At 37.3% G+C, this 17,108-nt stretch overlaps 1 protein-coding gene across 14 annotated transcripts in view; it reads right to left on the minus strand.

Moving 5' to 3' along the window:
- Window positions 1–8,021: 8,021 nt before the first annotated feature.
- Window positions 8,022–17,108, minus strand: part of LOC111339911 (uncharacterized) — a 12,960-nt gene continuing 3,873 nt past the window's right edge. For 8 of the 14 annotated variants that reach the window (XM_088743447.1, XM_088743445.1, XM_088743453.1 and 5 more), the window contains 4 exons: window positions 15,511–15,737; window positions 10,771–10,897; window positions 9,639–9,893; window positions 8,022–8,586 (listed from right to left, as the gene is read on the minus strand). In XM_088743447.1, coding sequence (XP_088599573.1) covers window positions 8,583–8,586; window positions 9,639–9,893; window positions 10,771–10,853 — 342 coding nt within the window. In that variant the 5' untranslated portion in view covers window positions 10,854–10,897; window positions 15,511–15,737 and the 3' untranslated portion in view covers window positions 8,022–8,582. The other 6 variants (XR_015994740.1, XM_088743452.1, XM_088743451.1 and 3 more) reach the window with 6 other exon arrangements.

A 17,108-nucleotide genomic window follows, 5' to 3' on the forward strand; every position in this document is an offset into this window, starting at 1 on the left:
GAATGCTGTCCCAGTCGGGATGGAGATCCTGTTCCGGGGGACTTGCCGTTTTTTTTTATTCCTTTTCAACTCTTTTTTGTGATTTTTTGTTTTATTAACAAAGATTTAGTAATACATAGACAGGTAAAAACGAACGATATAATATCCCGACGTTTCGGCGACTTCATGACGCCATTATCAAGGGTACAAATGAAAATAAAATTAACAAATGCGAGTTCAAGAGTTACAACTAATTTGCATAGGGGAGGTAGCTACACAAATACTTTAGCACGGATATAATCCGTTTGCACGTTCAAACTTGGTGTTAATTGTTTGATGTAAAGCATCTCGTTGACAAGACAATCGAATTTGTTCATGCACTTCTTGTTTTATTTTGTGATAATTCGTTTCTTTTCCCATTTTATACTTAGTTTACACTAGTCTGGAGTGTCTTTTATACTGGTTACACCGGTCTTTTCACTTCATTACGTTAGCGAAGATTTTCTTCCAATTATTGCCAAGTTTTATCTTTTACTACACCAATAAATTTAGGACATGCATCGGAACGCTGCCCAATTTAAATATTATTGAATCGAACAGCAAAGTTTTTTGTAGTAAAATTATATTAGAGGCTTAAACACTACTGTCAACAGAATCTCTGTGCACTTGTTCCTTGTAGTTCATACTCCACCATCCTCGGAGACCCAGGGGCTGAGTGGATTTCAAGTTAGGGCATGAAGAGCCCCTGGGGACATTGTCTTACAAGACTAGTTCCAAACGGTCGCAGTGGCTCTGCCATCTGATTGGTGCCAGAAAGTCTTTGTGTTTTTCTGCCCAATCAGAGTGAAGTGTGCTTTAGAGTCCTTTCGTGTGTTTTAACACGGACATATACTAGTAGCCCAGTTGCTCGCCATGTTTGTTTGGACCGTGCGACAGAGATTTGCTTGAGATGAAAAGTTTCAGTCTCGGCACACAAAGTAAGAGAAATCGATCAGATTGTCCGCGAAAATCTTATCGGAAGTTATAGTGAATACTTTCGCAGGTATCACTAGAAGTTATTTCGTCGCACGGGCCACGCAGGTATGTCGAGCAACTGGCGCTTTCGCCTACGTAGCTTTCTGCTTTCTCTGCGCGCCAAAATCTAATCTTAGTAGTAAAGTCATTCACAATACGGCCAAGGTTGCAGAGAACGTTAAGTTCGTGGACGACCTCCAGCAAGTGCTAAGAGAAAGCTTAGCTGTGTTTCCTGTTTGCTAATTAAAATCTGAACAAAAACTTATTAACGAGAACATCGTGGGAAGGAGAGATGTTTTCGGGCAGTTACCGAAGGGGTTTGGAAAGAGTTTAATCTTTCAACTGCTGTCTAGAGTGTTGAAATTCTTGAGCTAGGAAGGCCACGGATTCTCTTCTAGTCCCTCGGTCATTGTCATTTCACCTCAGTCTGTCGATTGCTGAAGACCAAGTTAAATACCTTTGATCATTGGGAATCGATCCGATGCTGTTTTCAGTTGGAAAAACAAAACCAAAGACCAAGAAATATTGGATGGAAAGGGCGGGTTTGCTTTATTGCAAATGTCAGCTTAGTAGTACAGGGTCATCTACCCACATCTAATAAGCAAATATTTCCACGCTTAGCTTTTCTTTTTTTTCGAGCGAAGATGAGATTAGAGTTTGGCATGCACAGAACGTTTCGCAAGTACCAGTTGCTCGACATACCTGCGTGGCCCGTGCGAGGAAATAACTTCACGAGATTGGCAAAGTTTCAGTCACAGCAAATTATGCAAAAAATCTAGAAAGATTTAAGCTTAAATCTCGTTTATCGTTTAAAGCGACATATCAATGACTGCAACCATCGTGTGGTATACAAACCTCGCAAACTTTAAAACACGTTCTCTAGTGATACCTGCGAAAGTATTCAGTATAATTTTCCGGTAAGATTTTCGCGGACATTCTGATCGATTTCTCTTACGTTGTGTACCGAGACTGAAACTTTTCACAAGAAAATCTCTGTCGCACGGTCCAAACAAACATGGTGAGCAACTGCGCTACAAGTATATGTCCGTGTTAAAACACACGAAAGGACTCTAAAGCACACTTCACTCTGATTGGGCAGAAAAACACAAAGATTTTCTGGCACCAATCAGATGGCAGAACGACTGCGACCGTTTGGAACTAGTCTTGTAAGAAAATGTCCCCAGGGGCTCTTCATGCCCTAACTTGAAATCCACTCAGCCCCTGGGTCTCCGAGGATGATACTCCACTTACTTTATACACCGAATGCAAATATGGCGTCCAATTTGAATTGCCATCGTTCTGGACTGACTAGCCTCGTCTTCATGTGAAAACACAAAAGGATTATAGATCGTTTTCACCTGACGTCACATCATTTCCGGTCGCCATATTTGTGTACAACCCAGGGTAATATCATATATGCAAATAATAAGCACATCAACAATTTCTGCCTGTAAAAATGAATGCTACAGCAACGGAAGCAAAATTAAGTGCCAATACTGATATCAGTATCCATTCTCCTCTTTCTGAGTACGCCAAGAAGCTAGAACCACGAGTAAGGCGGCGTTATTTGGAAAAAATTTCGGCGATTGGAATCGATCCCGTCCTTATTCAGAGTAAGAATTTTCAACCAGACTGCTTGCCTCCAGTTGAATCTACAGATCTCCTTTTCTATCTGGTTTTGGAGACGAGCTTCTACACGCAACAACAGTTTAAGGCTTTCCGAAGCCTGGAAGCCTGCAATCAGATGGTTTCGGGATTTATTACCAGCGTGAAAGGCCACATAATCGCAAAAAAATTTGTTGTGTTAGCCAAGGTGAGACATTCGCAGAGAATGAATGACTCTTTGATCCCTATCTGGATTATAGCAGAAAAGGAGGAGACAATTTTATCTGCTCATTTCCTTGGTTGTAAGACCGGGCTAGCTGAATCATGCTCGCATATTGAAAGCGTTTTATTTTACGTAGAAGCGTGGACGAAGATGAATGGAAAACTTGCTTGCACGCAAACTCTTCCGATTGCGTGCCGACGTCAACAAACATTCTTGAGTCAGTTTGTGTGCCTTTCTCTCTGGGCTTCTCTAGACTTTCCGCCTCGCTACCTTCGAAGTTTAAATCTAAACTTTGCTGCCCCGATTCGCTAAATTTGAAAAATTTCTCCTCCCTCTCGGACTCTAGTACTTTCACCCTTTTGGCAAACGCCGGCTTCTTTACCAATTCGCGTTCCCTCGCCCTCTTACTTCTTTTTGCTGCTTGTTCTCGATCCGTACGGCCAGTCTCCTTATTATGTCCTAAATTTAGAGTTGGGACCGAATCAATGTTAAATTTATCCCATGATTTTGCGGTCTTTCCAGAAACAAAGTATTTCTCACACACGCGATCGTTTTCCAAAATGGTATCGGTAAGATTGTCTCTGCTAATGGCAGAAATCCAGCGTGATCTTCTTTCTGCTGACAATTCTCTGACTTCTTTTCCTTGATTTTCAATTATCGAAGGTACTTTGGCAAAATATAGTCCTTTATCCCCTTCCACTTCTATTTCCAAAGCCGAAAATCAAGCACAAAACCATCTTCTTTCAAAGGACGCAGTAGATTTGCATGCGATATCTGTACACAAATATGGCGGCGTAGCAACAGTTGTCAGGGTTTTGGTCACGTGAGTGAAAACGATCTATTACATGTGTGAGAGGCTAGTCAGTCCAGAACAATGGCAATTCAAATTGGACCCCATATTTGCATTCGGTGTATATTATCTAAAAATTTGCTCTCCATTCATGGCAAGTTCCCCGCAGCTCAGTGGGTAGAGCATTGTACCGCGAAAGAAGTCCCAGACAGGATGAAGATCCTGTTCCGGGGAACTTGCCTTTTTTTTTCTTTTTGACATCCTCTTTATTCGTGTTTGTTACAGGTCTTTGCCTGTTGGGACATTAGCGAACGCTTTTTTCTACTCATTGGAAAGTTTACCCTTTTCCCACGTTCTTAAATTGAGGAGATGCATTGGAACGCAACTGAAATTGAACATTATTAAATCAAACAAAAGAGTTTTCATTAAAATGTTATCCTGCAGTTGAAACACTTTTTCCTCAGAATTTTGTTACTCTACATGTTTTATATAATCTTAAAATTTGCTCTTCATTCATGGCAAGTTCCCCGGAGCTCAGTGGGTGGAGCATTGTACCGCGAAAACGGTCCCATAGAGATGGAGATTCTGTTCTGGAGAACTTGCCCTTTTTTCGTTTTCGTTTTTTTTTTTTTACGATTTGTAATTTTCCCGATGATTCGCTTCTTTTCCCATTTTATACTAAGGTTATAAATAGTCTGGAGTGTCATTGTATTCTCGTCTTTTCACTTCATGTCATCAGCGGAGGTTTTCTTCCAATTATTGCCAAGTTTTACTATTCACTACACCCTTAAATTTAAGACCTACATCGGATCGCTACTGAATTTAAACATTATTAAATCGAACAGCAAAGCTTTCTTTAGTAAAGTTGTTTTAGAGTCAAAAATATAATTTTCAACAGAATCTTTGTGCACTTGTTCCTTTCAGTAAGTATTTCACTTGTTACATATAGTCTTAAAATTGGCTTCCCCATCATGGCAAGTTTCCCGCAGCACAGTGGGTAGAGCATTATGCCGCGAAAGCGGTTCCAGTTAGTGTGGAGATCCTGTTTCGGGGGAATTGCCGTTTCATTTCTTTTTTAACCTGTTTATTTATTTAATTTTTATAATTTTTTTTTATATTCCTGTGGTTATATATTTAGTTGTAATTTATTTTAAGAACACGTGGAATAGAATCAGCAATGGCATTAATTCAGTGGAGGTTTTTGATTCGTTCCTCTAGAAGGCGTGGAAACAAAAATCTTGTCGTAATTGTGACGTACTCGTCGGTGATTGGTTCGTTTCCATATTCCACATTCATAGCAAATTGGAAAGATCACTGAAAGCAAACAGGTCGTGGATGCACGAGGACGTGTTACTGTGATTATACAGTTTGTACCAAGAACGTGATTCGAATGGGACTGATGCTTAAAGATGTCGTAAGGTAGGCATTGCTCTTGTATAGTTTAATTCAATGCCCATTTTAGAGGTGTGAAATGCAAGGTTACTGAAGAAGAGCGCTTCGGGTTTGCCTTTGACTCAATGCTTTTCTCTCAAAGACCGACGCTCCCCCGATCATTTCGTTTATGAAGCAGAACAAGCACTAGTGCAAACACTAGTCAGTAGTTGTAACTATTACTGTGTTATGCAGCCAAGTGCATTTGAAGTTTTGTTGTAACTGTATTTCTAAACTAACCTTCGTGTTGCTACGAAGAGGATCGTTGTGCGTCTTAAGTTCTGGAAGCTTGCTATGTTCTCCTTGCATATGCAGTTCTTATTGGAATATTTGTAAAACTTTGAAACTACTCAACCGCCTTCAAAATTGTTTTTCTCATTTCTCTGCAGTGAAGACCAAGTTCCTGAAGAAGATAAAAGAACAAAGAATTCAAGAGGACAAACTGGAATCACTGAATCGAGCGGATACGCTGCGAGATAAGAACTTTACAAAGCTATCTTATAGTTTTAGTAAGTAATGGTGGCTGTCTAAGTTTTACCAGGGAAATTCAATTAAATTAATTTAAAATCGGATTCCTGATTACAAGGACAGGCTCTAGTTAAAATAGTTAAAAAGGAAAAAACACTTGGCGTGTGAGGAGTAACAATGCAATTTTGCGAAAGACTATAAAATCGGTGACGATGGCAGCCACCATGTGAGTGATCTTTTAAGATGGCACTGCACGTGGAACAAATGATATTTTGGAAGAAAAATTCAGAATGTTATAGAAAAGCTAAGATTCTTTTATGTATTAGCAGCGGACAAACAATAATTCAAACGTTTGCACCGTTCATATCAACGCACAAGTTTGCCATAAGCAGCTTCGAATTGGTTTGGTTTTCGAAACTTTTCGTGTCGAAAAAAATTCAAATTTTTAACTAGTAATTCGGTCAAAACTTTGTCAATACAATGGCCAGTGCCATCTTTAATTATTCACACATTTTCTTCATTAATCTTACAATAGACAAGAGAACAATGGCAATCAAAAAGTGAAAATTATCCATTTATTAGCGAAAACCAAAGTTGCGTTCCTTCGCTTTTGCTGGGATGACGATACCTTGACTACTACACAATGACGAATGTGACAAACAGAACGCTGACGTGAAGTTCACGATAAAATTTTAAGATCTAACAATGACTTTTCTAGACCGTTTACAAAAACTGTGAATATCAGAGGACAGATTTCTGTACGCATTGTTCTACCATGACAAGTCACAAAAACATGATCCGACAATTTGGATCTAACGAGACGATTACAATAAGTTGCAAGGCAGTACAGACCTTAACAAAAACTAAAACTACGATATCGCGATTTTTACTTGGAATATGACATCAATTAAGTTCGACGAAAGTGAACTACTACTGAACTTATGAAACGAATGCTAGCTCAACCAGACTGCTACGATTTCAGTGTAAAAACCCTTAGTACAGCGAATAGTTCCAAATCATCTGACTGATACCCTGTCTTTCACAAAGAACGTGACATAACTTGACGAATGTTGTAGACAACGATGAACCTAGCAATGGTTTACTTGAACAAGTGTTTCGACTGTTAGGCTTTCCACATCGTGAAAATAGCTGTAACTATAACAAGACTAACTGAACACAATTTATGAGAAGTAGCGAGATCAAAGACGTCACTGACCTACGTACAAACCATTCTGTTGCCTGGACTCACTGCCAAATGTTTAGCCTAAATTCTGAGACAATTTTCAATGACTAAGGATGGTTAATTTCCAAGGAAAGTTTATTTCCTCTTTTCAACAGAATGCTAACACCCATCAAAAGCATTTATTTTCGACTGTAAGATGACAAAAGGAACGAATTGAACAATCAGACTGACCAATCACAACTGACAAACTGACTAATTCATGGTATAATTACCAATCAGCCCGACGTGTTACAACAGTTGAAAGTTAGAGTATCCATCTACCTTTGTTTCGTTTTTTCGAAAAGATTAGAGTAAGTTGTCAAAATGATAACAAATCAAACGCAAATTACCATGAGGGATTTTAGGTTACTATCAGCGATAAATTTTTTTTCTTGGAAACTTTCTGTAAAACAATTGTAAATAGGACTAGAATTTCTTCGGTGAAGACAAAATTGCACGCAAAATAAGTTTGCTTTCAGATAATTCTTTGAACCAGCCACTGGGTTTTATCGCCGTAGTTATAATGTAGAAAGACCTTTTTCAGCCAAAAATTATTGTAACACAGGACTAAAGGAGTTTTGGAGTTTGAACGCTGAATTGATGATTTCATCGGTGAAAAATAAAAGTTTGCACGACCAAGATCTTGTCAAAATTACTTGAAAAGAAAAGTGGAGCCAAGGAATTCTTAACCCCTGCCACCAAAGTGAGAAAAAAATTAAACAGCTCTCTTGGCTTATCAGAGAATTAGAAGAGGGAAAACTTATTTGAAGATCATTTTGGTTTAACAAACAAATTTGGTTATGATTCTGATCAATTTACGTCAAATTTTCTTGTGTAACTGACAAACGCTGTCAATGGCTGAAAAAGATCTTTTTCTCGGCAACATAGCAAGCTTTAAGTATTTTGTAGAAGCGTGTACATATCACCTTGCGCAAAAAATTCTTAAGACCAAAGAGGATCGTTCACCAAAATTGTGTAAAAAATATCGGAAAAATCTAGAATAAAAGGCTGTTTGGCAATTTTTTGCTATGAAATTTTTGCACAAGGTGATAGTTACATTTATTTTGGTGGAAAAATTCAAGGGAAGCCATTTTAATTTTTTTGTCGAAAATCTTGTTAGGGGGAACTCTGTGCAAATTCTACCAAATTTTCCCGCCAAAAGTCTTAGTATAAATTTGAGCGAGTTTTTCTTCACTATTTAATGGAAATTAACTTAAAGAATAAAAGAACTGAAAAACTGAACATTTGTATTACTATTTATTGGATGAAAATAAAGATGACACAAGAAATGAGTGAACATTGTTTAGTTTATTGACTTAAACAACAATAAAGAAATATAATAGTAATAAAAGATGAAGTCTTGGACACAATTTTATAAAAAAAAAAAAAAAAACGGCGCAGGCGTATTTCAGGCGCCTGTATTTTTTTTTTTTTTAAGTTTTTTGGCGGGAAAATTACGCCCTTTTAACTAGATGTTACTTACAGAATAAAAAAAAACTGGCGCATGCGTATTTTAAGCGCCCCGTATTTTCTAAGTTTTTTGGCGGGAAAAATAAAAATTTTTTTAAGGGATATTAGCTGAAGTCTTGAATGAAACAAAATTTAAAGAGCAGTTACTAAGCAAATCTTGTGTTCAATTTGAAAAAAATCGATGCTCCAACTAGCAGAAAAGAATCTAATGTTTTCAGAGGGCAAGAAAAATAAATCTTCCCGAAAATCAAACAACCTTGACGCAGTTGAGTTCTGGTAAAATTTATTTTCTATCTCTGCTTTGAACTTGTCTTGGAGCTGTAAGGTCTTCATCCTCAAGTGTTGGTGCTTGATTGGGACTTCAGTCTTCCGCCATTCAGCTATCTGCAAGAGCAAAGGAACGAACGAATTAACAAATACATTTTCCATAAAGACTTAACATGAATTTTTACCACCGTGACGTAAGTTCATCATCTCGCTCGAGCTTACATTCAAGCCTTCTGATTAACCACCAGTCGCCAACAATAGCATGTAAACTACAGGTAGCCATAAATGTCATGCAGAACTTTGTCTTCTTATTTTCCTTAACCCAGCAGACACAATGAACTCTTTTCACACACACATTTATTTAACCTGCTTTTGCAGATTACAGATTGCAGATTTCCGTAAGCTGGCTAGAATAATAATTCTTTTTCTAGAAGGATCTCGACATTTCTTTGTATTATAATAAACGCACGAGAGAAAAACAGAATTCTGACATGACATTATCATAACTATAGCAGCGTTGTTTATTTAGTTATCGGTTTTTTAATTCACATGTCTAATTCACGCCATGAACAATTTTCTTGCTCAGTCTCTGATCCTTTTACATTTTTGTTCACTAAGAATAACCTGGATATGTACAGAGTTTGCAGCCAAAGTGGCCTCGAGTTTTTGTAAAGGGATCTTAGATTTCATAAAAGGTAAGAGTTAAACCGAAATGCAAATTAAAAGGTGCTAAATGTTGAAGGCGTCATGGAATTTCAGTGAAACATTCTGCGTCTCAGGGGATCAAAAATCATCAAAGTTATTTTTGGCTTTAAAATGCTGGATAGAAACGACAAAACTTCTCCAAAAACTAGTGAAATTACAGCAAAATTTCATGGAAAGCAGTATGAAAATTAAATATCCTTAGACATGCGAGCGTGAAAAACAATAAAATAATTTTCTTAAATCAATTTAACTTCTTCACAAACTCGGGCTGAATGATGAAAGTTCAAAGGTCGAGATTCAAGAGAAATCGCTTATCAAGCCAGACTAAATTGTACAAGAGCAATGGCGCTTTTGTGTATAAATCTAACAAATTCAAAACCTTGTTTAGCGTGGAATACTTATGGGCAGAAATCATTAAATATTAAGAATATGGTTTATGACTTAGATAAAATATCAATGCATACGTTGGTAATTTTAAAATATCTTTCCAGAAGAAGGTTCCAACAAGAGTAACTGTTCGGGTTGAGCGTGCTTCCATTGGTCTTTTATCCTGTTCTACCACGGCGCTAATTCTGCCCAAGCTGAAGGAAACATACAATTTTTCTACCAAAGATGAGTTTGGACGAAAGATTACCAACAGTAGCTGTTTTCCTCGCAGCAAAATAAAGCTGAGATTTCGCATCGGTCGCCATTTCATCCTCGAGCGAAGGCACACGTGACTGTTATAATGTGAAAGATTGATCTGCGAGTCATGAATATTGAAATAATTTGCTTTACCAAAGACCATAATCCATCAGTGCCTTTGGAAATGTTTTTCTCAGTCAGGACAACAACAACAATGGGAAATATTCTGCGAATTAAAGATTTTAATTCTACCAAGAACAGAACATCAGATGTGGGTTTTGTTCCAATAAAGGTTATTTTACAAATCTCCCTGTCCGAGTCAAGTTATGGCAAAAAACAAACAAACAAACAAAAACAATGAGGAATGAAAGAAAAATCGAGAATAGGAATAAAGAGGAAGGGGTAAAAGATAGCTGAAAAGTCTTGAAAGAAGAACAATTCACTTAAGTAAACCTAACACTATTTCATTCTTTTATGTCGACAAATATTTTGCTAGCTGGTAGATCTTTTCATTACTAAACAAAAGTCGAGTTTCAAGGGCCTAGCTGCGGTTGTTAAGAGGATGTGTAAAGCAATCCAATTGGAAAATCTCTATGCGGTGGATACTGAAGCACGTTCTGGAACACTTATCCGCTGGAAGGCGAATCGTACAATGGATAGAGTTATCGACTCTTAAAACGAATCAGCCCTGAAACAAAGGTTATACCCTCTGAAAATCGAGGATAGAAGCAAGAGGTCTACCGAAGCTTTATCGCCACGCTGACTGTACATCTTCACTCGTTTGACAGACTAACTGATAAAGAAAAATTGTTTCAAGTCTAATAGAAACTATTCTTCAAACAATATATCAGTAAATATGCAGTTTCTCTTTTGGCAACACAGGACACACTGCATGCTGTTCCTTTTTTTTTAATCTCACTTGTTCCGTTGGAGTCAAACTCTCAAAAGAAGAAGAGCGAGAAAGTTACTCACCGTTTCACCGGACAAACTGTAAACGGATAAAGGAAGTAGAAGAAAAAGAGCCCTGGAGTTCTAAGTTTGACGAAGATCCTCATCACATTTCACATAATCGCTTTGACTTCCTGAAATGAAAAACTCCCTAGGAAACACAATAAGGCAAAGACTAAGAAAAATACGGTCAAAAGGACAGCTTGAGTTACACGAGATAATAAAGTAACCATCAAAATAAGATGAAAGGGAAATTTGCGTGTGAAACTAACAAAAAAATCCAAAAATAAAACATAACAAATGAAATAAAAGACAGCTACACTTGGGCGAGATACTAAAATAAAAATCCAAATAAAAAGACAGCTATATTTGCGCAAATTACAAACGTGCCCGTCAATCCAAATAAGAAGACAGCTAAAAGTTGCGAAAGATACTTACGTCAAAGTCTAAATGAGAAGTGAGCGAAATTTGCGCGAGGTACTAACATAACAATCCAAATAAGAATTCAGTAACTTTGCGCGAGATAATAACGTGAATGGTGTCCCAAACAAATGAGAAGACAGCTATTTTTTCGCGAGGTACTAACGTCACAGTCTAAATAAGAATTTGGGCGAGTTACGAACACAACAAGCCAAATAAGATCACAAGTAAATATGCGCAAAATAGTATTGTAACAATTCTAGAAAAGAGCTAACTTTGCGCGAGGTACTAACGTCACAGTCCTAATAAGATGACAGCTAAATTTGCACAAGATAGTAACGTTAGCGGCAATCGAAATATGAGACCAGCTAAATTTACCCGAGAGACTAACGTCACAGTTTAAACAAGAACACAGCTTAATTTGTGCCAGATAGTAACGTAACAATCCAAAAGAGATACTAACACATTAATCCATAAACGAACACAGCTAATTTTGCGCAAGATACTAACCTGACAGCGAGCGAGGCACTGACCTAAGAAATCAAATAAGATAACCACCAGCTTTGAATAAGATATTAAAGTGAACGGTATCCAAATAACAGAAAGAAAGCTAAATGTATGCGAGATGCTAACATAATAATCTAATACGATGATAGCAAAAATTGCACGAAATACTTAAAGAACAATCAAAATAAAAAGACAGCCAAATTTTCGCAAGATAGTAACGTAACAATCCGAATAAGACACATAAATTTGCGCAACGTACCAAAGTAACACTCCAAACATGATGACAGTTAAATTTGTGTGATACACTAACTTCACAGTTGAACAACCAAGACAGCTAAATTTGCGCAAGATATCAAAGTCACAGTTTAAATAGTACAAAAGCTAAATTTGCGCGAGATACTACACAATAATCCAAATATAATCACAGGTAGATAAGCGCAAACTACTAACGTAACAATCCAAATAGAAGACACCAAAATTTTCGCACGATACAAAAACAACAATCCAAATAAGAGCAAAACTACATTCGCGAAAAAATACTTAAATCGAAAAAGGAGACAGTAACATTACGCAAGGGAACACGGCAAAATGTTCTTTTTTACCTGGTTTTATTCGTTGTTTATTCGCCAGTTTGAATTTCCGCCACTTTGTTTTCGAGTTTTGATTACCGCTGACGCTTTGTATCGCAGGTGAGCGCCGAAGGCGCGATACAAAGCGTCAGCGTCAAAACCCAAAAACAAAATGGTGGAAATTCAAACTAGCGAATAAACAGCGAATGAAACCAGGTAAAAAATAACATTTTGCCGTGTTCCCTTGGGAGAATGGGAGAACAGCTAAAGTTGCGCGAGAAGCTAACGTTACAATCACAATGAGAGAACAACTTAAGTTGCGCGAGATACTAACGTAACAATCCAAATAAGAGAACAATTAGTTTGCGCAAGATACTAACGTAACAATGCAAATGAGAGAACAGCTAAAGTTAAGCAACGTACTAACGTAACAATCCGAATAAGAGAACAACTAAAGTTGTGCGAGATACTAATGTAACATTTCAAATGAGAAAACAACTAAAGTTGCACGAGATACTAACGTAACAATCCAAATGAGAGAACAACTGAAGTTGGAGGATATACTAACGTAACAATCCAAATGAGGGATCAATTAAGTTTGCCCGAAATACTAATGTAACAATCCACATGAGAGATCAGCTATAGGTATGCGAGATGCTAACGTAAAAATCCAAATGAGAGATCAATTTAATTTGTGCGAAATACTAACGTAACCATCCAAATAAGAGAAAAACTGAAGTTGCGCGAGATACTAACGTAACAATCCAAATGAGAAATCAATTAGTTCTCGCGAGATACTAACGTAACAATCCAAATGAGAAATCAATTAGTTCTCGCGAGATACTAACGTAACAATCCAAATGAGAAATCAATTAGTTCTCGCGAGATACTAACGTAACAATCCAAATGAGAGAACACCTAAAGTTAGGCGAGATACTAACGTAACAAACCAAATGAGAGAACTAAAGTTGCGCGAGATACCAACGTAACAATCCAAATGAGTGATCTACTGAAGTTGCAGGAGATACTAACGCACCAATCCAAATGAGATAACAACTAAAGTTGCCCGAGATACTAGCGTAACAATCCAAATGAGAGATTATATAAAGTTGAGCCAGATACTAACGTAACAATCCAAATGAGAGAACAAATAAAGTTGCGCGAGATACTACCGTAACAATCCAAATAAGAGAACTAAAGTTGCGCGAGATACTAACGTGACAATCCAGATGAGAGAACAGCTAAAGTTGAGCCAGATACTAACGTAACAATCCAAATAGGATCAATTACGTTTGCGCTAGATACTCACGTAACAATCCACATAAGAGAACAACTGAAGTTGCGCGAGATACTACCGTAACAATCCAAAAAGAGATCAACTAAAGTTGCGCGAGATACTAACGTAACAATTCAAGTGAGAGATCAACTGAAGTTGCGCGAGATACTAACGTAACAATCCAAATAAGGGATCAACTAACGCCAGTTGCGCGAGGTATTAACGTAAAAATCCAAATGAGAGAACACTTAAAGTTGCGCGAGAAGCTGACGCAACAATCCAAACGAGAGATCAATTCAGTTTGTGCGAGATACTGACTTTACAATCCAAATGAGAGATCAATTAACTTTGCGCGAGATACTTAACAATCTAAATGAGAGAACAAGAAAATTTGTGCAAGATTTTAACGTTACAATTTAAATGAGCAAACAGCTTATATTGCGCGAGATACTGATGTCACAATCCAAATGAGAGAACAAGTTAAGTTGGCGCGAAATACTAACGGAAGACTAAGTAAGTTTGTACGAATACCAACGACTATCACTCGAAATGAGAGAACAAGTTAAATTGGCGCGAAATACTAACGGAAGACCAAGTAAGTTTGCACGAATACCAACGACTATCACTCCAAATGAGAGAACAGCTAAAGTTGCGAGAGATAATAACTTAATAAGCCAAGTGAGAGATACCAAACAAATGATTCGAAATAAGAAGGCTAGAGATACGCATTTTAGTGATAGATAGTAGACTGTGTCGAGGCACTTATAAGCAATTAGGTTTAAGCAGTAGTTCTTAATTTTATAAATGATTGGAAAATGCTAAGAGAAGCAATGTATAACTTAAAAGCCGGCTCTATTGAAGTGAGGTTATCATTACTATCATTACCATTATTATTATTATTATCATTTTGAAAAATACGCGAGGCACTAACGTAACATTTGAAATATGAGGACAGCTAAAGTTGTGAATGAAAGAAACGTAACAATCTACATGAAAGGACATCCAAAGGTGTGCGAAACAGTCAAGTGATAATCGAAATAAAGGAACAAAATAAGTTACAGTTATTATAAATACTTAATCGCGGTGTTACAATGTAAATAAAGGGACTGGTAAAGTTGCGGCGTGAGATACTAACGTATCGCACAAACTAGGAGATCGACTTGAATTGGGCATGTGGAAGATACTACACACACTGTAAAGTTGGGTAAGATTTTTATCTAACAATTCAATAAAATAGACATCTGACGACCAAAGCTGCCCTCAAGGTCAAACACAAACCGAGAAACTAGCTCCTTTGCAATGAAGTCTCCAAATGGTTACATATATACTCTAGATGTTTAGACACTCTTAGCTTTTTTATATAGTAAAGTCTATTGATGATTATGGTGCAGCGTATGCCAAATAGGGATTGTTGAGGAATCCCCACCCAATTTAAAGAGTGAGGGCAGGGGGAAGTGTTTCAAGTGTTGTGTCTGATGTTTAGCTGTGATCCGTTTGTGTTTCGGAGTGGGAGGAGGAGCTTAACTCCCACATAAAAACCGATAATGCCACTTCAAAAATCCAAGGCTAACTAAAGTGTCCTTTACCACTTTAACCCCTGTTTCAAAATATATTTGATACATACTGATTGTAAGTAATGCCTTTTAACAGTGAATGATGTCTAGTGACATTAGCTGAAGCTAAATTATGAAAAAAAATCAATGACGTTTAGCCACAAAGTGGTATTTTTTGTAAAAGCGATGAAGACAAAAAGAATTCTCTAACATATGACAAAGTAGTATGGCTCAGATCACCAAATATTATTAATTTACCCAAAAACAAAGGAAAATAGTTTTAAACTGGATACAAAAATTGAACTAGCATACACACAACTAGCACACTAAGAGGTGACATCACATTTTTTTTGAGAGGCAAACAGTGCACAATATATTTACATAGAGAATATCTCATTTGTTCACGAACATCTGAGAAATAGAGCAAAAGTGTACTTACTTTGATAACAAATGTTTCCACTTATCCACTCTCTTTTCTCAATCAACACTGCATTCAAGTTTATCTGCTTTCCACCTGATATTGCCTGGCTGAATTAGTCCAGTGTCCATTCAAACAAGAGTCTCACACTCTGTCCACTCCCTCTCCACTGATCACCAAGGCTTGCAATGGGCCACCGTGGCTTCACAGTATCACTATACTTTACTACACTGTGTTGCATCAGCAGGCTATGGAAAGTAACAAATAAAATCATACAACTTAGGATACTGCTTAGTAGAGTTTCCTATCCAGTATCATTTAATTTATGTATTTGTGTGTGCGTGTGTGTGTGTGTGTGTGTGTGTGTGTGTATGTGTATGTGTGTGCGTGTGTGTGTGTGTGTGTGTGTGTGTGTGTGTGTGTATGTGTGAGAGCCTATACAGTGTCCGTTTAGGCAGCCCGCCTAGAATAGCTTTGCTAACTGCGGGCTACAAAAGCCTTTATTTCTTTAATTTTAAAAAAATAAAGTGAATGTTGTTATAACACTTTACCTCCCAGGGCCAGGTTGTTCAAAGGTGGGTTAAGATAAACCAGGGTTAGTGTGAAATTTGATTTCAGATCTGAAAGCTTTAAAAGAAACTTCAGTTTAATTCCATGTGTCTACAATTTGATGATTGAATGCTCTGAAAAGAATTGGGGAAATTGCCCCAAAACGGCTTTTGAACAGAGAAATATAGAAACCTGGGTCAGTGCTATAGCTAATCGCCCTTTGAACAACTGGGCACAGAAGTGATTTATGCATAACCTCTCCCTACAATATCTCGACATTATTCAATGTATAGATATAATGTATAGGTAATGACAATACTCCAACTTACCAGGTAGCAGTTGTTATCTTAATCTGAGGCCAAATTCTTGTAACTAACTTATAAGGAAATTAATAGCAGCTAAAGGGAAGGATTAAAGAAGCCAAATGTCAAAACAGCAAAGCTGACAAATCATCAAAGTTCACAATCTGCAAAAGTTCACAAACTGAAATGGTTGGGCAGGTCAAATTCTACACTTTTGCTTGTAGCTTGCTTGTAGCAGAATTTGAGAGTAAAATTTTCAGCGAAATGCTGTGGAAGTGGGCTGCCTCATAAAAACATGGAAGTTTTTTCATATGACAATTTGAAAACTGACTTCCAAGGCGTGTGTTTTATGAATGAATGACGGCCAAATTCACAGGAACATGAAAATTGCTTGGGGTAACAGTGCTGTAAAACTCTGCTGCTGTAACTGATGTGGCCCTCCAATCAACACATCACAGTGGATATTGGAGCAATCAAATTGTCTTTCACTAGAAGGGCTGACAATTGCTAAGGCTTGCATCACTGCAATGACTGAAAAAATAGCCATGACAAGCTAGATGCAATGGACCACAGAATGATTGCAGTTGCACTGACACTATCATGATTTGTATAGATTTTAACAGTTATGACAGTTTGGTTATGTTATTTTCATCATTCCTGTTTTGTTGTGTTTTGTTTTTAATCACAAAACAATATACACTATGAAAGTGTTAGCTGTGTTTTAGTTTTATTCCCATATATATAATAAGCTTTCAGTCTAACCAAGTA

Source organism: Stylophora pistillata, chromosome 13 (genome assembly GCF_964205215.1).
Source record: "Stylophora pistillata chromosome 13, jaStyPist1.2, whole genome shotgun sequence".
Classification (NCBI taxonomy): domain Eukaryota; kingdom Metazoa; phylum Cnidaria; class Anthozoa; order Scleractinia; family Pocilloporidae; genus Stylophora; species Stylophora pistillata.